The 26,052-nt window shown below is 34.5% G+C and overlaps 4 protein-coding genes, 1 long non-coding RNA gene and 1 pseudogene across 8 annotated transcripts; 4 read left to right on the forward strand and 2 right to left on the reverse strand.

Annotated features, from left to right (window-relative positions):
- The first annotated feature begins 1,716 nt into the window (after positions 1-1,716).
- Positions 1,717-3,020, forward strand: LOC110229444. Its single transcript, XM_021029640.1, has 2 exons — positions 1,717-2,248; positions 2,690-3,020. Exons 1-2 carry the CDS (start codon positions 2,101-2,103, stop codon positions 2,785-2,787), a joined length of 246 nt encoding a protein of 81 aa, XP_020885299.1. The 5' UTR covers positions 1,717-2,100; the 3' UTR covers positions 2,788-3,020.
- Positions 3,021-3,063: 43 nt separating this feature from the next.
- On the forward strand, positions 3,064-4,343 carry LOC110229229. The gene is made up of 2 exons (XR_002332726.1): positions 3,064-4,068; positions 4,188-4,343. It is a non-coding gene; the product is annotated as an uncharacterized LOC110229229 (long non-coding RNA).
- Positions 4,344-5,480: 1,137 nt separating this feature from the next.
- On the reverse strand, positions 5,481-8,258 carry LOC9316627 (leucine aminopeptidase 1). The gene is made up of 10 exons (XM_002880514.2): positions 8,070-8,258; positions 7,487-7,895; positions 7,201-7,395; positions 6,875-7,100; positions 6,633-6,759; positions 6,460-6,555; positions 6,300-6,377; positions 6,150-6,210; positions 5,869-6,056; positions 5,481-5,778 (listed from the first exon to the last, which is right to left on the reverse strand). The coding sequence occupies exons 1-10, from the start codon at positions 8,118-8,120 to the stop codon at positions 5,647-5,649; spliced, it is 1,563 nt and encodes a 520-aa protein (XP_002880560.1). The 5' UTR covers positions 8,121-8,258; the 3' UTR covers positions 5,481-5,646.
- Positions 8,259-10,393: 2,135 nt separating this feature from the next.
- On the reverse strand, positions 10,394-11,896 carry LOC9316628 (annotated as a pseudogene).
- Positions 11,794-12,781, forward strand: LOC110229050. The gene is given in 2 exon segments (XM_021027831.1): positions 11,794-11,807; positions 11,888-12,781. Coding segments are annotated over 2 exon segments (390 nt in total). The 3' UTR covers positions 12,264-12,781.
- A 1,401-nt stretch (positions 12,782-14,182) lies between these two features.
- Positions 14,183-25,985, forward strand: LOC9316629 (tricyclene synthase, chloroplastic). 4 transcript variants are annotated; one of them, XM_002878685.2, is made up of 6 exons: positions 14,183-14,628; positions 14,726-15,110; positions 15,588-15,806; positions 15,920-16,058; positions 16,355-16,606; positions 17,654-18,028. In XM_002878685.2, exons 1-6 carry the CDS (start codon positions 14,415-14,417, stop codon positions 17,957-17,959), a joined length of 1,515 nt encoding a protein of 504 aa, XP_002878731.1. In that variant the 5' UTR covers positions 14,183-14,414; the 3' UTR covers positions 17,960-18,028. The 4 variants fall into 4 exon arrangements, with proteins under 4 accessions (XP_002878731.1, XP_020885528.1, XP_020885526.1 ...); XM_021029867.1 differs by lacking the exons at positions 14,183-14,628; positions 14,726-15,110; positions 15,588-15,806; ... (1 more) ...; positions 16,355-16,606; positions 17,654-18,028 and adding exons at positions 23,233-23,554; positions 23,657-23,924; positions 24,029-24,413; ... (1 more) ...; positions 25,177-25,315; positions 25,620-25,985; XM_021029868.1 differs by lacking the exons at positions 14,183-14,628; positions 14,726-15,110; positions 15,588-15,806; ... (1 more) ...; positions 16,355-16,606; positions 17,654-18,028 and adding exons at positions 23,233-23,554; positions 23,771-23,924; positions 24,029-24,413; ... (1 more) ...; positions 25,177-25,315; positions 25,620-25,985.
- Positions 25,986-26,052: the final 67 nt, after the last annotated feature.

The raw sequence follows: 26,052 nt of genomic DNA on the forward strand, positions 1-26,052 counted from the left end.
CATTACCAACTTATGTTATGTCGTGCTTCAGACTACCGAAAACAATCACTTCTAAACTCACTAGTGCGGTTGCTAATTTATAGTGGAGCTCGAATGGTGCCTCCAGAGGTATGCATTGGATGGCTTGGGATAAATTATGTATTAATAAATCGGAAGGAGGGATAGGATTTCGAAACGTCGATGATTTTAATTCGGCCTTACTTGCAAAACAGTTGTGGCGGTTGATCACGGTTCCGGATTCTCTCTTTGCGAGGGTTTTTAAAGGGCGGTATTATAGGAAATCTAATCCTTTGGAAAATATAAAGTCATATTCCCCATCGTATGGGTGGCGGAGTATATGCTCAGCTAGATCTCTGGTTAATAAAGGACTTATTAAAAGAGTCGGATCTTGAATTCCATCTCAGTTTGGGAGGATCCGTGGATTCCAGCTCAATTTCCGAGACCAGCAAAAAGTAATGGATCTATTAATGACCCATCTTTAAAAGTTAACATGCTTATAGATAGTCGATCTAATTTTTGGGACATTGATCTCCTCAAAGCGGTCTTTGACCAGGAAGATGTCGAGTTAATAAGTGCCCTACCGGTGGGTGCGCCAACCAAGGAGGACACCTTGGGTTGGCATTTTACAAAATCCGGCAAATATTCAGTTAAGTCGGGGTATCATACCGCACGGTTGGATAAGTTGGAGACCAACTCATCTTTCATTGGGCCAGATTTCAATAAGTTAAAGGCTCATACTTGGAAAGTACAGTGTCCACCTAGGATACATCATTTTTTATGGCAAATCTTAACGGGTTGTGTACCGGTTACAGAGAACTTACGAAAAAGAGGAATTGATTGTGACACTGGTTGTGCCAGATGTGGTGCACTGGAGGAAACAGTCAATCACACACTCTTTCAGTGCCATCCAGCAAGACAGGTTTGGGCACTTTCTCAGATTCCTACGGTTATGGAGACTTTTCCCACATATTCTATTTTTGCAAACTTGGATCATTTATTTTGGAGAATACAATCGGAGTTTGATTCTATAGCTTTTCCTTGGATTATTTGGTATATTTAGAAAGCACGGAATGAAAAATTGTTTGAAAATGTGGATAACGATCCGTTAGAGGTTTTACGGTTAGCGGAAAGAGAGGCACAATTGTGGCACTCAGCTCAAGTGGAGCTTCATACTGAAACTCAGGCTTCAGTGGAATTTCCAAATCGGCCTCAAACGAGGGGGGTGTCCCTAGATTTGGATTTTACAGGATACCGTTGTTTTGTGGATGGATCCTGGAAAGACAGCGACAAGTTTTCCGGGATAGGGTGGTTTTGTACACCATCAAACGGTGAGCCATCAACAATGGGAGCTGCCAACCTCCGTAGAAGCCTATCTCCGCTACATGCCGAATTCGAGGCCCTCCTTTGGGCGATGAAGTGTATGATTGGTGCAGATAATCAAGAGGTAGCATTCCTTATAGACTGTTCTGACCTGGTGAAGATGGTGTCTTCCCCAACCGAATGGCCGGCCTTCTCAGTGTATCTGGAGGAATTTCAGAGCGACAAGGAAGAGTTTTCTATCTTCTCTTTATCTTTAATTTCTCGTTGTGCAAATGTAAAAGCGGATAATCTGGCACGAAAAGTTCGTACGGAACCGCTTCATATCACTTATGTAAACAACATTCCACAAGAATAACTCTTTTGAGCACTATTTAAAAAAATAAACTGCTGCAACTGACGACAAAAAAAAAAAAAGCTGCTGCAACTATTTAGTTAAACTTGCAACGTTTAGTTTAATTGACAAATCATTATTTTAGACAGAACCTTAATAAAACCTTCCTCCTTAAGTTATCACTGATCTCACCTTCTCCTGAGTACCTTTCATCAGGTGAACATACAAGTTGGACTAATTCATAGAAGACTTTACATTTCAAGAGTCACATACGCATTTTCATTGTATATTGAAAATGAAACACGTTGCGAGATTTAATAATAATAGGTTGAGATATGCATTTTCATTGCACGCGGCACACACCAAACCATTTTTTGACCTGGTTTCATTTATAAAAAAAAATACTCTAAAACGTGGGTTTCATTCATTTATCATCTCTATATATATATATGCACGAATTAGATTTTGAATTCATTAATTTAAATCAACCCAAAATGTATAAATTCGTCGTTTGCTTACTAACTTTGAGCTTTCTCTTGCTCTCTGGACTATCAAACACAGCATTGGCCCGAGTACACCATGAATCTTCAAATCCAAGTAAATTTTCTTTTATTCCGAGCAATTTTGTATAGTTTTGATCCGATTTTTGTTTTATTGTAGTTCAAATTTCTGGCCTTAGAAAACAGAGATATTGAATGAAAATCGAATATTATTCAGTTTTGGTTATTCTTTGGACTTTTTGGTTATATCCATGTTCGCAAAATAAATCTTCAAATCAAAGACTATCCATAGAAAATGATAGTGTAAGTCGTCAAATTTACTTTCTCATCGCAGTTTGAGTTTATAGGATTTGCTCGTAGTATATGAAAATTGTCACTGAATCATTGTAATTTCTCTTCATTTTGACTTTTGTAATAATTATTTATTTCGATACAGTTCTTGTTCTATTTAGATACGTAAACAATATACTAGCTTAAAATATTCAAAATTGATTTGTTAATTGTTTTTTTTTTTTTTTTTCTTGTTTTCGGAAAGAAGAAATAGGAAACGCGGTTCGGGATCACAAGATCTTCAACTATATGAAGGCTCGTGTACGTCCCAGTGCTTCAATGCGTGGACCTGGACAAACCAATTAGAACTGGCCAAAATATATATGTTTGTAAAAATTAATTTGAAATATTTTATATGATATTCTTTATTAAAATTTATTTTAAAATCAATGAAAGTTATGTTTTGTAACACTCATAGCAATTGATTTTGCTAATTTGCTGACGGGAAAGTACACATGCATGGATATGCTTTGTTTTTTAAAAGATGTTTCAATTATTGCATTTGTTTTTTTTTCATCAAATATTGGTCATTGATCATGATCTTTCCGTCGACATTCTCATGGCGTACGAGATCAAAAGGAAAAAAGCCTTCTTCTCTCTCTGGTGTGAGACGAAATATCAGCGACAGTTCAAACCGTCCTTTTCAAGCGCGTGGTTGGCGCGTGGCGGCTTAGATAGCGCCGGCGTCGGTCCCTCGTGTTCGTTTTCTTTATGTTTTCGTCTCTAGCTTAGTTTCCTTAGTTTGTTTGGATCCATGGACGTTATTGGCGAGGTGAAAATATCTTTTGGGTTCTCAGATCTGAAAAGGCTTTTGGTCAAGGGTTCGTTTCGTCGGAGCCGTTGGCCGTTTGTGGGGTTGGAGCGACCGTTCTCGGTCTTGTCTTGTGGTGTGGATCAGCAGCTTGCAGTTTGAGGGGTTGTGGTTCGCGTCGGAGTTTATGTCTCTCTCCTTTGTCGTTTCAGATTTGGGCTCCGACGAAAGCGTCTTGTGGTGGTGTTGGCCACGGTTTTGGTTCGCTCATGGTCTGGCCATCTTCCCTTTGTTGGTGGTGGCAACGGTATCTGGTGGATTAGGGTTTGTGGTCTGGTTTGTGCCACTTTGTGTCTTTGTTAGCCTTGTTCTCTTCAAATCTCTTTTGGGTCCTTGACTTTGTGCCTTCATTATTGGTTCGTTGGGTACGGTTGTGGAATTGGCTCTATATTCAGTCTTTTGTGGTCTAGTATCTTTGTTCTCTTGCCTTCTCTATGCCATGCTGAGTTTGCTTGTTTTTCGATCCGGTTTGCTCTCTTGCCGTCTCCAGTTTTCGGTTTGTTGCAGATTGTTGGGCTCGGTCCTTGTCTCTATGGTCTAGACCTGATCGAGGTCTCTTTATTGCATTGGTATCTTTCTAGGCGTGGACATTTCGTGGTTATTTCGTTTGCTTCGAATTCGCCGTTTCCAGGAGTTGTGTTTGAGTTCTAGATGTCTTTCGACATAGTTCTCTACTTGCTGGTAAAGATGCTTTAGTTCTCTTAAAATTGTGAGGTAGTCTTCATTGTTAAAGGAAGAGCCGCTGTCCGATGTCGTGGATTTTCTCGTCTCCATCGGTTAGCCACTACTTCAAGCTTTTCTCTTTGTTGGTTTGATGGTAGGCAAAGTGTTTAGTGCTAGATTCTGAGTTAGAGCTCATTGCCTTCTTTGTTTTGGCTTTGTTGTTCAATTGTAGTGTTGTTGTCTGTTTCCCATCCTTTTGGGCGTAGTTTCCGAGGATATCTTGTCATCCGTCGGCTTAGTTTCCGGGATCATGTTTTCGATCGTCGGCTCCTTGTATTTCATCTTGTATTCCATCAATGAAAATCAAAATTCCAGTGAAAAAAAAAAAGATCATGATCTTTCAAATTCAACGCTTCAAAAGAGATTTATAATCAAATCCAAATTTCACGTTCGGATTTATATATTTCTCTTGTATGCTTTTTCTCTAGTGTATGTGTATTTTTTTTTAATGTCGAAGATTCATGATGTTTCAAACCATGTAAATTGTGTGATGGTCACAAAACATAAATTAGACCCTGAAAATAGAGAAGAGAAAATATTGAATTGAGGATACAGAGTTATTTTCTTTGGATAGATAATTGTATTTCGGCTCCATTTGGAAATCCAAAATATTTTAGGGGGCTGTATTGAAGAAAAAATTTGGAGTGATTTGAGTTTTAATGAGTTTTGAGATGATTTTGGTGAATTTTGGTGAATTAGGAAATTTGATATCAAAACTCTCCCAAATCCTACCTAAAACCATGGGATTTGGATATTTTAATTTTTAACTAAGATGTTCTCTTAAATTCCACCAAAAATCACTCAAGTCATTTCAAATCCACAACTTAAAATGTTTCCAATAACAGTAGATTTGATTGTAGATTTTAAAATCACTAATCCAATAACACTTGATTTTAAAAAGATTTTTAAAATTCATGTTTGAATAACATAGAATTTATCATTTTAATACAAATCATTTCAAATCCTTTATTAAATACACCCCCCTTAGTTCAGTTTTGAAGTTTGGGATCTATTCGGTTATTTTTGTCGGTTTCGGTTTAATTTGGTTTCTCTTTTTTTTTTGTTCGGTTTAGGTTCGGTAAAACAATTCTCTTATTATTAATTTTAAAAGTTTATTGGATTATTTATTTTTTAGAAAAAAAATCATCCAGATCAACTATTATCGAGGCAGATTTGGCATCTCAAATAAATCTAACAAGATTGAGACAAATTTTTTAGTTATCATTTAGATCCATAAAATAGAAATTTATGGTTTAACAAAAGATCCGTTTTAGCAGGATGATATATTTTTCAAGCCAAATTCCTGGTTTGAAGTCTGACACACAAGTCTTTCTATTAGGCTGCACTGAAACGCAGCGTATAGCTCCAAGTATTGTACATGCTATAGATATTGAAGTGGTTACCGAACAAAAGTAGTGAAAAGGACCTTCAAAAGTAGAAATTTCAGCTAGTATTTGCACACGACTAAAGCAAAGAACCACTTTTTATTCAACTTTTGACGATTTTACTTTTCATACCAAGTTAAGAACAATCTGAAAACACAGTAACTTTTGAGACCTTATTAAAAACCAGCAATCACTTCAACACCTGAAAAACTCTACGGTCTCTCTCTCTGTCTCTCTAGGTTTCATTCACGAAGATGAATTCTTCTGTACCCATTCAACAAGCGTAGCAACACCAAACCCGGTCCCAGACTTCTTCTTCTCATTCCACACTGGTCCAGCCATGTCGATATGCATCCATTGCACCTTCTCACTCACAAACTGACATACCGCGGAATTTGTTATTTTCACAAACTTGTTTTGTCAAAATATGTATGTATTAGTCTTTAAAAAAAAAGACTTTGTTTTCACCTGTTTCAAGAAGAGAGCTGCGGTGATGGAGCCTCCTGCACGCCCGCCTGTGTTGACCATATCAGCCACTCCAGACTTCATCATCTCCCAATAGCTCTCTTCCAGTGGCATCCTCCACAGCTTCTCTCCACTCCTTTCTGATGCAGCAATCACTTCCTTTGCAAGCTCGTCGCTAGGTGTATAGATACCTATCAAGTAAAGAACACAGAACCATCATTATGAGCCAGTTATGAACTCAAAAGCGAGACAAAAATGACTGTTTCCTGCAGGTTGCTATGTACCTGCCATTGAAGTTCCAAGAGCAATAACGCAGGCCCCGGTCAACGTAGCAAGGTCAACAATCTGCAAGATATTTGACAATGTTTAATTGAAAGGATAAATTTAACAGAAACAAGCTCCTTTAGCTTCTCATATCAATAGCAATGCAATACCTTGTCGACGCCCTGGTTACATGCATACACTAGAGCATCTGCAAGTGTTAGACGACCTTCAGCATCTGTGTTGTTGACCTACACACACCATCGCCAACGATTAGCATGTCAAAGGAAAAACAGTAAAAGCTCACATCTGAGGAAAGAAATCATCAGATACCTCAATGGTCTTTCCGTTTGAGGCTGTGATGACATCTCCAGGTCTCATTCCGGTTCCACTGATCATATTCTCACAAGCTGCAACGATGAAATGAACCTGGTTGTGGACAGACCCATTGTTTAGTTACGTTAACAAACTCTACGCTTCAAAAGAATCTGAAGGGAGAAACTAACCTCAACACCGGGAGGCTTAATCTCACCAATAGCTTTCGCAGCGCCAAGAACAGCAGCTGAGCCGCCCATGTCGAATTTCATGAGCTCAATTGAGCAGCCTGGTCCAGTCTTAATGTTGTAGCCACCACTGTGAGCACATGACATTTAATCAACAACTACTAATATAGCAAGAAAAGAGACCAATTCACAACAGCGTAAAATTCAAAGCAATACGGCAAAGGGGTGCTCTAGTGATTGATTACCTGTCAAAGGTCAATCCTTTTCCTACAAGAGCAAGTTTGGTCTTAACAGAGCCACTGGAAGGTTTATAAACAAGGTGGATGAAATAAGGGGGATTCGCCGAAGCAGCAGCAACAGCTAGATAGGAACCCATCTTCAACTTTCTGCATTGCTCTTCGTTCAAGATGTTTGCAGTGAAGACATCACTGTACGTAGAAGCCACTTTTGCTGCTTCCTCAGCTAGTACAGCTGAAACGATACAAAAAAAACCGTAGCCAGATTAGACAACTCAGCGAATTCACACTACGCAAACATAACAATGTTTAATCCCATAAATGACAATTCATACCAGGAGTAAGCACATTGGCAGGAGAATTAGTGAGTTCTCTCCCGAAAATCACACCGTAAGAAACATCTTCAGCATACTTCAACTTCTTTTCTAGCTCAGCCCCAGTTCCAAATCCAATGATATCAACAGACTTCAAAGATGGTTTCTTTGATTCAGACTTATACCTACCATCTTCAAACAAACCAAGTACTATGCCTATCCACAAGCAAAACAAATAAACCCCAAACTCAGTTCCAAAACTGTAATAAACAAAACTCTAACTTTAAGTTATACAAATTGAAGTTACCTGAAGCTAAAGCTGATGCAGAACTAAGCTTAGATTCATCAGAAACACTTGAAGCAAGCACAATAGCAGCGCTACTAGATTGAGAAGCTTTTGAAACTGTAGCTACAGCTTCACCAAGGCTATGAAAAGCCACCGGAGACGAAACAGATTGACCGAGACCGATCAAACCGATTCGCTTTGAACCGAGACCCGGAAGCCTAAGAACAGTTGATTGACCAGGTTTTCCAGTGAAATCTTCCTCAGAAGAGACTTGAGCTAAGAGTCCACTCAAGTGAGTATCGAGCTTGTTCAAGATCGGATTCTCAAACTTTGAGTTACCATCTTTGGCTAAGTCTTTCTCTGTCACACCAACTACGATTATGTCTCCTTTCCATGCCGTAACATCGATCTCCTTCGCAGAGAACGAGATCTGCAGAATCGTCACCAAAAGTTCAAAACTTTAAACACGAATCAATCAAAAAATCAAAACTTTGAACGCGATCGATCAAAAGAACAAAGCAAGTCTATAGATCATTGAATCGGAACTAGATCAAAACTGAATTCGATAACGAATCATTGCAAAATCAGAGTAAAGGAAACAAACCTTGTGAGGCTCAATGGAGTTGGGTTGAGTGAGGCCGAGAGTGTGAGCCATGGTTATGGCTATTGAAGAGATGTGTTGTGTGATTGAACTCTAAAGAGGAAGACGAAGGAGTAAACAATGAAAGTGATGGTCTTTTAAAGGCGAATATATATAGAAGGAGAAGTTAGGTGTGATTTACACACGTGTGAATGTGTTGGGTTTTTTTTTGGTGAGTTTCTTAAGTCATGGTCGAAATAATAAGGGAAAGACAAAACTATAGAAGTAGGTGTTATTCTCAGCAGCCTTCTTAAACATTTCTCTATGGGATATGCATGAGTTTTTGTATTCTCAGTATGCTATCAAGCTTGTTGCTTAAGACTATGATTTTTGGGCATGTTTTGTTGATCGTTGGTCGGTTTTTTTGTAATAGTGTTTGCGTCGCCAAAATCGATGGTGGACATTGATGCTAGAAGGTCTTTCATCTAGGGTGTAAGATATGGTTTCTCTAACTTATGCGTGGATTTCGATGGCTATATTCTTCAATGAGTGTAGATCTTAGGAAATGTCTCTCTCATCTAATGCCGAATTCTTGGAGAAAAAAATTGTTTGGGAGTTTGTTCACTGGATCAGGATAAATTTTATGCAAGTGAAAAACAAAAATTTAGGCATCAGTAACATAAACCATGACCCAAAACTTTGTAGTATCAACATTTAGTGTTGATAACAACATATCCTCAACGTACCTGCCAAATGAAATGTTGAAGTTTTGGGGTCTCCATTCCAAGCTTCTCTTCCGACTGCCTTGGTTTTAATTAGAGTTGAATCTTTGTTAGTTTTGCATTGGTAGTTTTGGTTTTGGTTTAGAATTTGTCTTTTGGTTGTCAGTTTCCCTCGTTTGGACGTTTATCTCCCTTATCCTTTGGGACGTTTTCTTTCCTTTGTTTGGGCTGCTGGTTGGAAGTCTTTGTATAACTCTTCCGTATTCTATCAATGAATCCTTTAGACGGAAAAAGAGATGTTGAAGTTTTGACGGATCTTTAGTCTTCCGGACTTCTGCCTGTGTGCTCTTCAACTAGGTTTATGTGTTTCTATCAATATTGGTTTAAGTAGGATCCAAGCCATCCAACCATATACTCCCCTTTTCATATGTACTTCCAACACTCTAAAAAATCTGTTACAAGATAGTTTCCTATAAATTCAGAAGACATAGTCAGGCTGAATTAACTCCCTCAAATGGTCAATATATTTTACTTTATTATTATAGCCCCCTATCAGCTGATTCCTGCTTAGGAAAAGAGGAGTTGAGATTGTTCCTAATCTTTGTGTTGGCTTTGATGGCCTGATCAAGTACCCACAAATCCGTCCACACCGATGTTTGAAAGCTAAACCCAATTTTCTAAGCTAGTCCTTATATCAAAGAGACCTCATATATATGTTGTAACTTTCTCCTTTTTTTTTATATACACATTTTATAAGTTGCACTTCAAATCTACAATATCAATCCAACTATTCGCCTATCTTACAATAGACCGTCCGGAACCTTGACAAGTACACGGCGTACTAGTCAAACATGGAGCCTAATCAATTCAACTATTTTTTTCTATTTTGTTTGGTCAACATCGGTCTAATTGAAACATCGAATTTTTTTTTTTGGCTGACTATACATGTTTTGTTAAAGAGCATATAATATTAAAATGAGATAGGTCGTCAGATGGCTATCATGGCTTATGGACAATCTTCTATTCCTTCTATATTATAAAACACTAAAATTGAAGGATACCTAAGCTAATCAAAAATCTTTGAATAGTCTTCGTCGACTTAATAATCTACACATATTATCTACTGTCAATTTTTTTCTTAGCCTTCCTAACATTTCACATAAAATATGAAATAAGTATGCGATGCAGTCTCAAATATGTATTTGTGTGTAAGAAATTCAAAGAAGAAAAAAGTTTGGTTGCTCAATGCTAAATTTTTAAGAATGTTAATCAGAACTATTTGGGGGATAATCTTCACATGCAATGATAATTACGTTTTGCTTGGCGTCAGGCTTTTTGGACAAAATTTTAACATACTTAAGTCTAGAAAACTAGGATAATAAATTTAAAGCTTCAGAAAACATAACTTGGTTATGTCAGTGGTTAAGGTCTGATTATTATTATTTTGTTCATCAATTCATCTACTAAGGTATTGCCAACTATAATTAAATGTGACAGCTTGGAGTCGAGTAGAGAGTGAGAGTGAGAAAGAATTTGAATAGGCACGCAATCTTCAACAAGTAAAAACAAAGAATGACCAACTAGTCTTAGCAATGTACAGAAAAGAGGCACGCAAATACACAGATTCTTGTAAAATTATTGAATCAAAGCACTTTTATTAATCAAAGTAGTTTATCTTCTACAAGTAAAAAAAAAGAATGACTGATAAGTCTAGATTTGTACAGAAGGAGCACACCAATGAAAATAATATCTAAGACAACCTTAAAAAATCTCCCAAAAAAAAAAAATAAAAAAACAAAAACTAGGCCACATAAATGGAAGTTTGATCAGCTTCTAGGTCTTTAGTTTTCTTGCAGAACATGCCACCACATCTCTTCTTAAACTGTAATATCTCCATCCCAATGGCAAACGTTGCGATTGCACAAATGATGGTAGTGTAAGCGATCTTCCAGCAGCTTCCTGCTGGGTGCAAGATAGCAAGGCCTTTGTAGATATTGTAGACGCTTAGTATAATCACTATGTATCTCATAGTGTGATGATATCGGTTCCAATATTTTCTGTACTTATGATCTTTGTCCGGTCTTGCTTTGAGCGCAAGTATCTGCAAAAATCCTAAAGCAAATAGAAACAACCCTATCACAATATGCGGCGTAGTCCTCATCCTAGTATGTCTTGCCATATAGATTGCGGTTCCTAATCCTCCGATTAAACCAACAAAATAACCAGTGGTTTGACAAACAACGTGTACATAGAACCATGTGGGATCTAATCTCTCGTAGGTCTTCATGTATTTTGCAGCCATAACCCCAATAAGCATGAGAATTCCCCAACTCACTGCATTCATCATTCCATGGATTTGCTTTACCAACAACATGTTTTCATTAACTGATTTTGTAGCTGTGTTTTTTCCGGAAAGCAAATCCAAAAAGCGATAGATGTGAGATGATCTCCACTCATTGCGTGCATTCCAAGTCTACCTCCTTCTTTCAACGGATCGTCTTACCATATGTGATTCATGACTGTTGTGTTAGGTGGCAAAACTAAAGTTGCAAATACCGTCATCTCTCCATCCAAATACTCAGTAGATACTTGCGTCACATAGAAGCTAAGAGGAGATTCTTGAAGCGTAGTTATTAATGGAGGAAGTATAAGAACGCATAACACCAGAAGTTGAGCTTCGATAAGCCACGAGAGCTTGAGCTCCCAGCATGCCTTTACGCGTCGGATTTATGGCCCAAGCGATCCAACTAGAAGACTCAAGATTGGCGTGACGGTAAGCAACTTCAAGAACTCCAGTTTCTCTAGCATAGCTAAAGTGTAGGAATAAGTCCAACACGGGAAGACCCATGGTTCCATTTTCATAATGCGTTTTTTGAAAAACTATCGTTACATATTTCGGGAGATCTCAACTCTTTTTCAATGTTGGAAACCGCAAATTAATTACCAAATAGGCAAATAAATACTCGAAGGAGTTTCACTAAAGATAATTAAAGCCAATTCTTCATTTATTTCATGTAAATCAGACAATGATCATATATATGTTATTTCATCACTCAGTTACAAACTTGAAAAAGAATCACACATCGGAATAGTTTAAATTTTCTTTTGATTTGCCATAAGAATATATATTAAGACGATCAAGAATGTACTTTTTGTTCTAGTAACCATTTGTGTTGCAGTTTCTGTGAATACTCAACTACCACAATTTCCAATTACGTTCCCGTTTCCATTTCAGCACTCGAGTGGTATACTATTACTAGGACTACCCGACATAAATAAATGATTCTCGTCCGTGATGAATGTTCCTGGATGTTTTTTAGAAATCTCCAAATCTATGTTTGTTGAGAGATTCGGTAACATTGGGCCTGCTTGTTGTAAAGCTTTTTTGGAAACCGCAAAATGCATGCCAAATCTACCATTCAATCTATTTTTCTCTCCCAAGCTTAAAGAAGAGTGTTCCCGAGTTGCTGGCCAAGTTCCTCCTACCAATACATAAATTGTTTTCGAATATGATTGCTTTTACTAATTTCCATTTTATTTAAGTTGTTCTTCAAATTCAAGTTACCAAAATGTACTAAAATTTGCAATAATATATTAATTGTGTCACCTTTCTTATAGTTTTTGTACTATAAATTTTCATGAGTACTTTCGAAGCCATTCGTTTCAATGATCATTGATTAAATGATGAATGAGTCAGAGTCTCAAAGATATAGGAATCTATTGTTTTATCTTCATTGTATTTAGGTTTGTTTTTAGTGTTTTTTCATGATGAACCAACCTTAAAAATCTTAAGCCTTATTCTTTTGTTAGTTGTAAAGTTAGAAACCTTTTTTTTATCTTCAATTATAGCATCACACCATTAAATCTTATCCAATTACAAATGATGATCTAATCTTTTCTACTTCTTGCAGCACTTACAGCGAACGATTTTATACAAATGACTCACAACATACAGTTCGATGTAAAAACTTTTGTTTGCATTTTCACTCTCCAAAAAGATAAAAATTATAAAATATATGTGAAATTTTTTATTTTTCATATTAAAATAGATTTTGAAAATAATCAAGCTACAGTCACAACTATTAGCATATGAATGCCAAGATCCGCTAACACAAGTAGCACTCCCACCTTTGTAAGATCCTTGAGCGTGGGAGTTCAACTCGTACATCTCCACAGAGGATTGAGTGAAAAGGCCAATTAATGGGTCATGTTAAAAAAGAAAAAGAAAACCTATCAGCATATGAATGGTGTGCAAATTAGGAAACTTAGCATTTTTCTCTGACAGTTCTCCTATGTATATCTCTCCCTTTATCTTCAAATCAAGTGCATTGACACAAATCCATTGATTAAGTTAATCCACTTTTTTTTTCTTGCTCTCTTCTTCACTCGTCTCATGTCCAAGGAATGAGTTGATTGTGTGTTCTAGCATCATATTTCAATTTGTAATAATCTATCTTATTTGATTGCCTCATGCACCCATGCATTTACCATAGCTTATCTTATTAGCTAATCTCGTTCCATTATTGTTTAGTAGTTTCCAATCAACCTTTCGAATTGAATGTCTATCTATTTACTTGTTTATGCCATCTATCGATTTAGTTTAATTAGTACACCATACACTTAATTAATGTGTTGTATAGTCTAGTTCTTTGTGGATTCGATCAGAAAATTGTGTTACAAGCTAAGTGACTTATAAACTATGCACTTTACAATTCATATTTAAAACTCCATCTTCCTCAAATCACCCACTTTAGCTAGTATTAATTAATGTCTACAAAATTAAAGTCATACATACATTTTAACTTCAAAGAACATTTTTTATTTATTTGAAATGTCAAGCACATGTTGTTAGTGTGAGTGAGGTAAGATGAATTGCAGAAAGTAAACGACACAAGACGTTTGTTAAAGAGGTTCGGTTTTTCTTACTCCCTGGGACCAATGCCAGATTTGATTTCACTAGAACAAGAAAGCAAATACAAACTATTCACAAACGCGTAAAACAAGCACAACCCTCTTGATTTACTGCTCCCTTCTATAACGTAAAACCTTAAGGATAATCTCTACCCTTAACTAAACTCCCCCTGAGTCTAAATTTAATCAGGATAACCTAACTCTGAGCTAAACTCTCCTTGAGCCTACTTCAAAACAAAACCAGTTGATCACACAAGCACCGAACCGCAAAACTAAGTTGCACACAATCTCACAGAAAAATCTCAATGATTTTTCTTTATATCTCAGCTCTCTTGCCTCTCCAAGACGTCCTCAACTTCTCCTTATATAGCCAACACGATTTCCTAACCATCATAAGAGCAAATTTTCAAATTCCATAAAGAAAAAGTAAATTTCCTTTTACACTTCCTTTTCCTCATCAATCTCCACTTTCATCAAGTCTTCCAAATCTCTTTAAGTTTTTTTTTTTTCCTTTGTTATTCATCCTCTAAACACGTTCCAATCCTATCTTCTCAAATCTTCTTGAAATCGACACTTACACAAAAACAGTAGCATCTTGTACTACTTCTTGAATCACTCAAAAACTCAATCAGCAGTATCTTGTAGTACTTCCTGAATCATTCAGTAACTCAATCCGACACAACAACTACACAACAACAATGCAGAGAGAGATTTGTTGAAGGAAAAAGTGAGAAAGATGCTTAATGATAAGAAGAAGACTTATGTTGACCAATTGGAGTTCATTGATGATCTACAGAAACTCGGGATTTCTTATCATTTTGAAGCGGAAATCGATAACATTTTAACATCTTCTTACCAAAAAGAGAGAACAAACGTCCGGGAGAGTGACCTACATGCCACCGCACTCGAATTCAGACTTTTCAGACAACATGGTTTGAATGTTTCAGAAGGTTAGTATCGTGACCCTCGTTCAAAAAAGGATCATTGCTTATATATTTTTGTTATATATATATTTGGTCTTATATACTAATGATTTTTTTACTACAGATGTATTCGATGATTTCATGAAAAAATGTGGGAAGTTTGGCAGTGATGATATATATGGTTTCTTATCTCTTTACGAAGCGTCGTATCTTTCGACAAAGTCAGATACAAAACTGCAAAAATGCATCAGACCTTTTGCAACACAACAACTCAGAGACTTTGTTGATACTCATAGTAATGAAGATTGTGGGTCGTGTGACATGGTGGAGATGGTGGTCGAAACGTTAGATATGCCCTACTATTGGCGAATGAGAAGGTTAGACACCAGACGGTACATCGATGTGTATGGAAAGAGACATAACAAGAACGCTGTCCTAGTTGAATTTGCCAAGCTTGATTTCAATATCGTACAGGCTATTCATCAAGAGGAACTCAAACACGTATCCAGGTAATATTAAATTACTAAAATTCATATAGCTAATTTTTAAGATATCTTAAATCTATTTTGAACTCTTTAATAAATATGACATTTTTTGTTTTTTTTCAATAAATATGACATTATCAAGTACATAAGTCATATATAATAAACTTATCAATATATATCGTTTAGTTAGTCTGAGATGAAAATGCATGAACTTTACATTGTATAATATTACTTGATAACTCTTATGAGTTATGACACATAAATATCAATTTTTGTCAACAACATGCATTCTACCGAATATTAACATGGGTGGGTGGCATTCTACCGAATTATTAATATGGGTTATACAAAACTATATATGTCACATGTTTTGGTCGCGCCAAATTATTTTTTTCGAAATCTTGATTAAAAATGATATAACACATAATAACATATAATAAAGTATAGGAGATATTTTACCCTATTTATATTCCCCTTGCTTTACAAATATGTGGTGTTAAGCTGGTGGAGGGAGACAGGTTTAGGTAAGCAACTCTACTTTGCAAGAGACAGGATAGTGGAGAATTATTTTTGGACGATTGGACAAATCCAAGAGCCTCAATACGGATACGTTCGACAAATAATGACTAAAATAAATGCACTTCTTACTACTATTGATGATATCTACGATATCTATGGCACTCTTGAAGAGCTTGAACTTTTCACTTCCGCGTTTGAAAAGTAAAGATCCACCACACTTTTAATTTTCTACTTCAATTTCTGCTTATTTTATAATATTAATTAAGTATCATATAAGATTACAGATTGAATGTCAATATAAAAAAATGTTGCAGTTGGGATGTAAATCGTCTTGATGAACTCCCCGAGTATATGAGGTTGTGTTTTCTTGTTGTATACAATGAAGTCAATAGCATTGGATGTGATATTCTAAGAAATAAAAATATCAACGTGATCCCATTCCTCAAAAAATCTGTAAGTATATACTCTTTCCAACCAATATTTTTGTAATCAATCTATTGTTTTAACAGTTAGTTTATTTTACAAAAGTAAAATATTTTTTTGATGTTAAAAATAATAAATTTGTTCTCTTGACATTTTTTTTTAATAAATTTTAATAATTACAAATCTGGTTGATATATTTATTAAACCTTACATAATTTTTAATATTTTAAACCATGGATAATTCTTACATAATTTTTAATAATATAAACCATGGAAACTTGCATATGTTGTATCTAATACTAATTTTTCAATTATCTTAAATTTAGTGGACAGATGTATGCAAAGCATATTTAGTAGAAGCAAAGTGGTACAAAAGTGGGCACAAACCAAATTTGGAGGAGTACATGCAAAATGCTTGGATTTCAATCTCGGCCCCAACGATATTTGTTCACTTCTACTGCGTATTCTCTGCCCAGCTCTCTATTAAGGTCTTGGAGACTTTGTCCGAACACCAACAAAACGTCGTCCGAAGCTCTGCCTCAGTGTTCCGTCTAGCCAACGACCTTGTAACCTCACCGGTAAAACACTTTCTTCCAAGTATAATAATTTTAGAATTAATTCGTTGAAGCTAGTTGGAGGCATGCTGTTGGATGCGGACCACATTCTTGGTTACTAATTGGACTGATTGGTAAATAAAGTAATCGGAACGGGTGTTTTCAATAGGTTGTTGAAAGATGCAGATAAAAATTAGAAATGGAAGGTTAAACGTCACCTGAATAGAACCCTTTATTGAAGACAAATTTGGATTTAAAAATATTGATTGGAAAAATATATTAATTTTAAGTTTTAAAATTTTTGTTAATCATTTTTTATTTTCTAGTACTTTATAAGTACTAGTTTATTTTAACTAATATTCAAACTGTTTGTCACCGATCATGTCCTCTTTATGACCTAACCAATAGAATTTTACAGCTTTGTTAAAACTAGGGTTTACAAATTCTACCCTCCACATTCTTAATCGCATGTAAATATATTTATCTAAAAGTGAAATGAAACTGTATATCTCAGTAAAATATGCCCTTGTTTATTATATATACATATAAAATGTGTATTTACAGTAAAACTTCTATAAATTAATAATCTCGGAATCGAAAAATTCTATTAGTTTATAGAGGTATTAATTTTCGATAAATTAATAATTATTAATTTATAAAGAGATTAATAACCAATATCTGAAAAGCCGTTTTTCATTATAACCAATATCTTTTGAAAACCAATTACAAGTAGAAAAACAATTATAAAGTTTAGAAAACGATATAAACTTTTTTCGATGTAGTAAAAATAATAGAAATGAATTCTACCAAAAATTAATACAAATTTAAGAAAAATAAACAATACTAGAGTCATAATTGAGTAATGTTTTATATAAATTGATAACTTTATATAATTATTAATTTATGATATTGATGTGACCATATATTTACCTAGAATTTTCAAAATAGTTATTATCTTATTAATTTATCGATTTGTGTTATTTTTTATACTAGTCCCAACTCGGAACCGGAAGAATTTATTAATTTATAGAAGTTATTAATTTATAAAGGCTTTACTGTATGTAAATATAGGATGAATTAGCGAGAGGAGACGTCTGCAAATCCATCCAATGTTACATGAGTGAAAATGGAGCATCAGAGGATAAAGCACGTTCACATGTTCGGCAGATGATCAACGACTTGTGGGATGAAATGAATTACGAGAAAATGGCACATAGCTCTTCGCTACTCCATCATGATTTTATGGAAACAGTGATAAACTTGGCACGCATGTCTCAATGCATGTATCAATATGGTGATGGCCATGGCTCTCCCAAAAAAGCTAAAATCGTTGATCGTGTCATATCCATAATATTCAATCCGATTCCTTTAGATTGAACTTCAGATTACATTATATTCAATATCATATGGTTTTTAGATAATCAAAGACATAAATTAAAGTTCGATGAAACTATTTGGTTTAAGGCTTTATAAAACTAATATTATATGTTTGTCAAACATCGACATTACAACTTTAACAAGAGTATCTACAAATAATTTCAGGTACTTAACTTTGAATGGATCTTATGAAATTGGGAACCCAAAGCCCTAGTTCCACCCTGCACCCTACCGTACGTGTCCAGCGTCGACCATATATTATTTGAAACAAAAAGTTGTTTAGGTGTCATTCCACTTTTTTTTCTTTGAAGTGAAAAGTAGTTAACATGTTTTAATTATTTTTAAAATTTCCAAGGCCAACCGATTTACGATGGTCAAGTGGCTAACATGTTTATCGATCTATGCATATAAGATAGGATGGTTATCAACTATGATATCTATATTTTACTAAAAAAAAAGAAAAAACTATGATACCTATTTTGTCCTTTTCTATTTGTGGTGACGCATGACATCACGGATCATTGGCGTAATCTTCGACAACATGTGTATCACCATCGTTCACCATGTGGACAAATTAATGTGACCATAGTTTTTGTACTATAAATTTTCATGAGTACTTCCGAAGCCATTCGTTTCAATGATTAAATGATGAATGAGTCAGAGTCTCAAAGACATAGGAATCGATTGTTTTATTTTCATTGTATTTAGGTCTGTTTTTAGTGTTTTTTCATGATGAACAAACCTTAAAAATCTTAAGCCTTATTCTTTTGTTAGTTGTAAAGATAGAAACTATTTTTTTTATCTTCAATTATAGCATCACACCATTAAATCTTATCCAATTACAAATGATGATCTTATCTTTTCTACTTCTTGCAGCACTTGAACAGCGAACGATTTTATACTAATGACTCACAACATACAGTTCGAAGTAAAAACTTTGTTTGCATTTTCGCTCTCCAAAAAGAAAAAGAAAAAAATTATATAAATAAACGTGAAAATTTTATTTTTCATATTAACATACATTTTGAAAAGAATCAAGGTACAATCACAAGACTCACAACTATTAGCATAGGAATGCCAAGATCCGCTAACACAAGTAGAACTTCCACCTCTGTAAGATCCTTGGGTGTGGGAGTTCAACTCGTACATCTCCGCAAAGGATTGAGTGAAAAGGTTATTTTAAAAAAGAAAAATAAAACCTATCAGCCAGGGGCGGACCCACGTTAGGAGAAAGGAGTGCAACTGAACCGGGTAAAATATAAATAGTTTTGATTTTACATAAAATTTATTGATTTAAAGTGGTCCAGTGGTTAAGACTACACCCCTAAACTATGAGGTGGAGGGTTCAATTCCTCTTTAAAGCATTTTTTGCACCGGGTAAAGTTTGTGGCTGGGTCCGCCAATTCGTATCAGCATATGAATAGTGTGAAAGTTAGCATTTTCCTCTGACAGTTCCTATGTATATCTCTCCCTTTATCTTCAAATCAAGTGATAGGTTTGGAGGAAACCTTAGAAGTAGAATAGTTTTCTCAATTTATTTATTAGCTAATAGGTATATTTATACAAGGATCATAACTTGATTAATTAGCAAGTTCTTTACATATATGATAATAGGAAATCTACCTATTTAACAATAAGAATATATCATACAAATGTTAACTTTCCTTTCAAGTCGATCTCGTAATCCCCGAGATCTCCTAACATGTTTATAAAGAATTAGAATGGACTCTCATAAGAATAAAGATACAAATTACATTCTCTTATATACAGATGAGATTTCCTAATCTAAGATAAATATAAATGTAAATAATATATTTAGAGATAATGTTAAACTTCCTAAACTTAAAATATGATAACTTCTAGATCCTTCTCGATCTTCATGATTTCCATAATCTTGGGCGATCATCTCGACCGTCGATCTCCGGTTCTCCCAATACTCCCCTGCAAGCTCATACGTGGTAGCACGTGTGAGATTGGACAAGTCTTCAGAATATCGGCTTTATACTCGACCGTCGGGTCATCATCGATGTTTATACCCGGTCGTGGGGTCAAAGCGGCTACAATACCCAGCCGTTGGTTCATCGACGTTTATACCCGGTCGTGGGGTCATCAACGGCGTTTATACCCGGCCGTCGGGTCATCAACGTGGTCACCATCATATTCGTAGTTAATGGAGAACCACATGGAAAATACATCATCGTAGTTGTGTATCTCCATCGATTTTAAATCACAAGTCTTGGTCGCTCTTCGAACTTCTTGTTTATGAAGAAACTTGTGTCGAATTCGAATTCGTCACCGCCGGATCAACATCGTATCAGTCGGACTCTCCATAGCTCATACTAGACGTATCTTCATCTTCTTTGCATGTGATGAAGAACGTAATCAACTTCATAAAAGCCACATAATGACAAGTTTCTTCTCTCACAACAAAACACAATTACGTGTTCCTTCTTCTTCTTCTTCTTTTTTTTTTTTTTTTTTTCGATCTTGGACAAAAACAAAGCATAATCACATGCTTTAGAAATTATCTTCATCCAAACTGCATTGATTGTCCAAGTCACCTTTTGTAGTCGTGGTGAGATCAACAAATCAATAACAAAACTTTGGAATCGATCAAGCCTTTTTTTTTTTTTTTTTTTTTTGCGGAAGCTAACGTAACTGAACTAAAATCCACAGAAAGGATCTTGGCTCTGATACCATGATAAGTTTGGAGGAAACCTTAGAAGTAGAATAGTTTCTCTCAATTTATTCATTAGCCAATAGACATATTTATATAAGGATCATAACTTGATTAGCAAGTTCTTTACATACTCCCTCCGTTTTCGAATAGTTGTCGTTTTAGAGTTTTTTTTTTTGTTTTAAATTAGTTATCTTTTTAAGGTAATAATGTAATTTATGCCAATAACTACCCAAATTACCCTCATTTTATTGAACACAAATTATTTGTAAATAATTACTTGTCATTTTTATGAGGTTAATATAGTCATTGTATACATTTTCTTAATTTGTCCAAATACAGTTAAAACGAAAACTTTTAAAAAACAGAGGGAGTATATGATAATAGGAAGTCTATAATATATCATACAAATGTTAACTTTATTTTCAAGTCGATCTCGTAATCTCCGAGATCTCCTAACATCAAGTGCATTGACACAAATTTGATTAACTTAAACCACTTTTTTTGTCTTGCTCTCCTCTTCACTCGTCTCATGTCCTAGGAATGAGTTGATTGTGTGTTCTAGCATCATATTTCAATTTGTAATAATCTATCTTATTTAATTGCCTCATGCACCCATGCATTTACCATAGCTTATCTTATTCGCTAATCTCGTTCCATTATTTGTCTTACTTTTGTTGGTCTTATTCTTTAGTAGTTTCCAATCAACCTTTCGAATTGAATGTCTCGTTATTTACTTGTTTATGCCATCTATCAATTTAGTTTAATTAGTATACCATACTCTTAATTAGTGTGTTTTATAGTCTAGTTCTTTGTGGATTCGATCAGAAAATTGTGTTACAAGCTAAGTGACTTATAAAATATGCACTTACCGTTTTACAATTCATATTTAAAACTCCATCTTCCTCAAATCACCCAATTAGCTAGTATTAATGTCTACAAAATTAAAGTCATACATACATTTTAACTTCAAAGAACATTTTTTATTTATTTTAAATGTCAAGCACATGTTTATTTCGCTGCTTTTCAAATCTCTATACTATTAAAAGAGAAGTATAAATGAAAATGGGTCGGGTTAAAATCAAAAAATTGACCCGAAATTCTGAAATCGGATCTTTGAAATTTTTTTGGAATATAAATTCGAATTAATAATGAAAAATCGAAATAAAAACAAATATTTATGGAAATCAAATAAAATCTGATTGTACTTATGGCAACTAATAATAAAAGCATATTCCAAACAATATTATACATTAATTCCGTATAATAAATTTGTTCATATATTTTTGGGACTAATTCCATAACAATCAACGTTTTTGTCATTAATTTCGCTCATTTTAGCCAATTATCATTAATTGAAAGATATTTTACTTGCTTCTAAAGATTTCTAGAAAATTTATCACAAATAACCCATCTGTTTTATAAATTAAATTGATATTTTTATTTTGGTCGTGTAAATTAAATAGATATTTTTATTTTGGTCGTGTAAATTAAATAGATATGAAATCCATGTAACTAATTTTAATTTAATTAGATTAAATCGAAATTATGATATTTTCATACCTATAGATTACCAAAGAAGTTTAATTTTCAATTTATAAAGATTTCTTGAATATGATTTTAGAATTATTCAAAAAGATGATAATATTTTGACTTGTAGTTAGTCGGTCCGCACGACCCGCGGGTAGCATATATGAAATACAAACCCGTCCCGCGAATGTATGCGGATTTGCGGGATTGTCCATGGATTTTGTTTAAATAATTTTAAAGTAACCAAAATTTAAAATACTACTAAAATAAATAAATAAATCAAAATACTATTAAAAGTTTGTTTAAATTACCACATGTTGAATAAATTATAATTTTATCAATAAATACTAATATGCGGGCTGATCCGCCAACCCGCGGATGAAAACTGATTAAACCTATGATCCACTGCGAATTAATCCATGTGGCCTGCTTATTTGCGGGTTTAATATATTTTCCCAAATCTGCCCCATAGTGAGATGATGTGGGCTCGACCCGCGGTTTTTTACCTATTTTGACTGTTCTAATTCCCATGAATCGTCTAATTTTAGAATTTTAAAACACAAAATTCTATTTTGTAAATCATATTTAATACGATGGGTATATTTATAAACAATTTTACATTTTCTCTACAATTCGTTATTATGAATATTTATAAGTATACTACACGATTCGTTCTACTAAAAAACACACACAATATTAAATGCAACATATGTAAACCAATATTCTCTCGCGGTGGACCGCGGGTCCGATCCTAGTAATATCTAGAAGATAAAGGTTATATTTTTTTTTACTAAAATGTAAATATCATATAATTGAAATTTTGGTTTTACATGGAGTTCAACCTACAAGATAAAGGTTATATATCAACTACGAGTCTACGACTTCTATTTTTCTATTTTATGGTCACTCATGAAATCACGCACCGGTCATTTGCTTCATATTTTCGACTTTAAATATGACATCGTACACGTACCAACTACCATGTTAGAAATGTGTGGATAATATCCTTTTCTTGCGACCCCCTTATTTGATTTTTTATATCTAACGACAAATCCATGTGTACAATGCAAAACTAAAACGTGATTCCCGGCAAAAACTATGACAACATAAAAAGCTACTGTGTAATATATATAGACATACATCTGAAGAGTTACGTAGCATAATAATACTTTTATTCAATGGCCACTCTAGTACTTCAGATAGGTTCATCTCCTATTTACAGTAATGCCCTTGGGAAGACTCTTCGACGTCCTCAGTCTTCCACATGCATCATAGTGGCCGAAACCCCGCCATGTAATAAGACTCCCATAGTTCATCGTCGTTCCGCGAACTATCAGCCTTCTCTCTGGGACCATCACCATCTCCTCTCGGTCGAGAATAAATATATGGTATGTAAATATCCGTATATACAATATAAATTTATTACAGATGTCGGAATTGTTGAATATGTTGATAATTTTTTTTTTTAATGTTCAATACACTGCATACAGAAAGATAAAAGTAGTGTAAGAGAGAGAGATTTGTTGAAGGAAAAAGTGAGAAAGATGCTTAATGATAAGAAGAAGACTTATGTTGACCAATTGGAGTTCATTGATGATCTACAGAAACTCGGGATTTCTTATCATTTTGAAGCGGAAATGGATATCATTTTAACATCTTCTTACCAAAAAGAGAGAACAAACGTCCGGGAGAGTGACCTACATGCCACCGCACTCGAATTCCGACTTTTCAGACAACATGGTTTGAATGTTTCAGAAGGTTATTATCGTGACCCTCATTCAAAAAAGGATCATTGCTTATATATGTTAAATTTTTGTTATATAAATATTTGGTCTTATATACTAATGAATTTTTTACTACAGATGTATTCGATGTTTTCATGAAAATTTGTGGGAAGTTTGGCAGTGATGATATATATGGTTTCTTATCTCTTTACGAAGCGTCGTATCTTTCGACAAAGTCGGATACAAAACTGCAAAAATGCATCAGACCTTTTGCAACACAACAACTCAGAGACTTTGTTGATACTCATAGTAATGAAAATTGTGGATCGTGTGACATGGTGGAGATGGTGGTCCAAACGTTAGATATGCCCTACTATTGGCGAATGAGAAGGTTAGACACCAGACGGTACATAGATGTGTATGGAAAGAGACATAACAAGAACCTTGTCCTACTTGAATTTGCCAAGCTTGATTTCAACATCGTACAAGCTATTCATCAAGAGGAACTCAAACACGTATCCAGGTAATATTGAATTACTAAAATTCATATAGCTAATTTTTAAGATATCTTAAATCTATTTTAAACTCTTTGATAAATATGACATTATCAAGTACATAAGTCATATATAATTAAGTTATCTATATTGTTTAGTTAGTCAGATGAAAATTCATGAACTTTACATTGTATAATATTACTTGAAACTCTTATGACACATAAATAACCATTTTTGTCAACAACATGCATTCTACCGAATATCAACATGGGTTGGTCGGGCATTCTACCGAATTATTAACATTGGTTACAAATCATTATATATATGTAACATGTATTGGTCGCGCAAAAATATTTATTTTCGAAATCTTTATTAAAAATGATATAACATATAATAAAGTATAGAAGATAGTTTACCCTATTTATATATTCCCCTTGCTTTTCAAATACGTGGTGTTAAGCTGGTGGAGGGAGACAGGTTTAGGTAAGCAACTCTACTTTGCAAGAGACAGGATAGTGGAGAATTATTTTTGGACGATTGGACAAATCCAAGAGCCTCAATACGGATACGTTCGACAAATAATGACTAAAATAAATGCACTTCTTACTACTATTGATGATATCTACGATATCTATGGCACTCTTGAAGAGCTTGAACTTTTCACTTCCGCGTTTGAAAAGTAAAGATCCACCACACTTTTAATTTTCTACTTCAATTTCTGCTTATTTTATAATATTAATTAAGTATCATATAAGATTACAGATTGAATGTCAATATAAAAAAATGTTGCAGTTGGGATGTAAATCGTCTTGATGAACTCCCCGAGTATATGAGGTTGTGTTTTCTTGTTGTATACAATGAAGTCAATAGCATTGGATGTGATATTCTAAGAAATAAAAATATCAACGTGATCCCATTCCTCAAAAAATCTGTAAGTATATACTCTTTCCAACCTATATTTTTGTCAATCTATTGTTTTAACAATTAGTTTATTTACAAAAGTTAAAAATTTTTTAAATAAGAAATTTGTCCTCTCGACATTTTTTATAAGTTTTTATAACCCAAATCTGGTTGATAAATTTATTAAAACAAAGAAGCCATTCTTATATAATTTTTCATATTTTAAACCATGGATAATTCTTACATAATTTTTAATAATATATATAAACCATGGAAACTTGCATATGTTGTAGTTTTGTACTCTAATACTAATTTTACAATTATCTTAAATTTAGTGGACAGATGTATGCAAAGCATATTTAGTAGAAGCAAAGTGGTACAAAAGTGGGCACAAACCAAATTTGGAAGAGTACATGCAAAATGCTTGGATTTCAATCTCGGCCCCAACGATATTTGTTCACTTCTACTGCGTATTCTCTGCCCAGCTCTCTATTAAGGTCTTGGAGACTTTGTCCGAACACCAACAAAACATCGTCCGAAGCTCTGCCTCAGTGTTCCGTCTAGCCAACGACCTTGTAACCTCACCGCACTACAAAAAAATGTACATTGATAGCATAATGGGATAGCACGAATTTCACAAATGTTATGAAAGATAGTATTTCAGATTTTGTAACTATATCATAGCATTCTATAAACGCTAATCCCTATAATAGCAAAGCGAAACGTTAAAATCACAAATTTTATACTAACCGCTCAATCACCTAGTCA

Source organism: Arabidopsis lyrata (assembly GCF_000004255.2).
Source record: "Arabidopsis lyrata subsp. lyrata unplaced genomic scaffold ARALYscaffold_4, whole genome shotgun sequence".
Taxonomy (NCBI): domain Eukaryota; kingdom Viridiplantae; phylum Streptophyta; class Magnoliopsida; order Brassicales; family Brassicaceae; genus Arabidopsis; species Arabidopsis lyrata.

Coding starts and splice junctions, on each gene's coding strand:
- LOC9316627 (XM_002880514.2), bottom strand. CDS start 8,120: ATGGCTCACACTCTCGGCCTCACTCAACCCAACTCCATTGAGCCTCAC. Junction 7,396..7,486: donor TGCATCAGCTTTAGCTTCAG/GTAACTTCAATT, acceptor GCTTGTGGATAG/GCATAGTACTTGGTTTGTTT. Junction 6,211..6,299: donor GTAACCAGGGCGTCGACAAG/GTATTGCATTGC, acceptor AATATCTTGCAG/ATTGTTGACCTTGCTACGTT.
- LOC9316629 (XM_002878685.2), top strand. CDS start 14,415: ATGCTTAATGATAAGAAGAAGACTTATGTTGACCAATTGGAGTTCATT. Junction 15,807..15,919: donor TTCACTTCCGCGTTTGAAAA/GTAAAGATCCAC, acceptor AAAATGTTGCAG/TTGGGATGTAAATCGTCTTG. Junction 16,607..17,653: donor ACGACCTTGTAACCTCACCG/GTAAAACACTTT, acceptor ATGTAAATATAG/GATGAATTAGCGAGAGGAGA.
- LOC110229444 (XM_021029640.1), top strand. CDS start 2,101: ATGCACGAATTAGATTTTGAATTCATTAATTTAAATCAACCCAAAATG. Junction 2,249..2,689: donor CCATGAATCTTCAAATCCAA/GTAAATTTTCTT, acceptor TTCGGAAAGAAG/AAATAGGAAACGCGGTTCGG.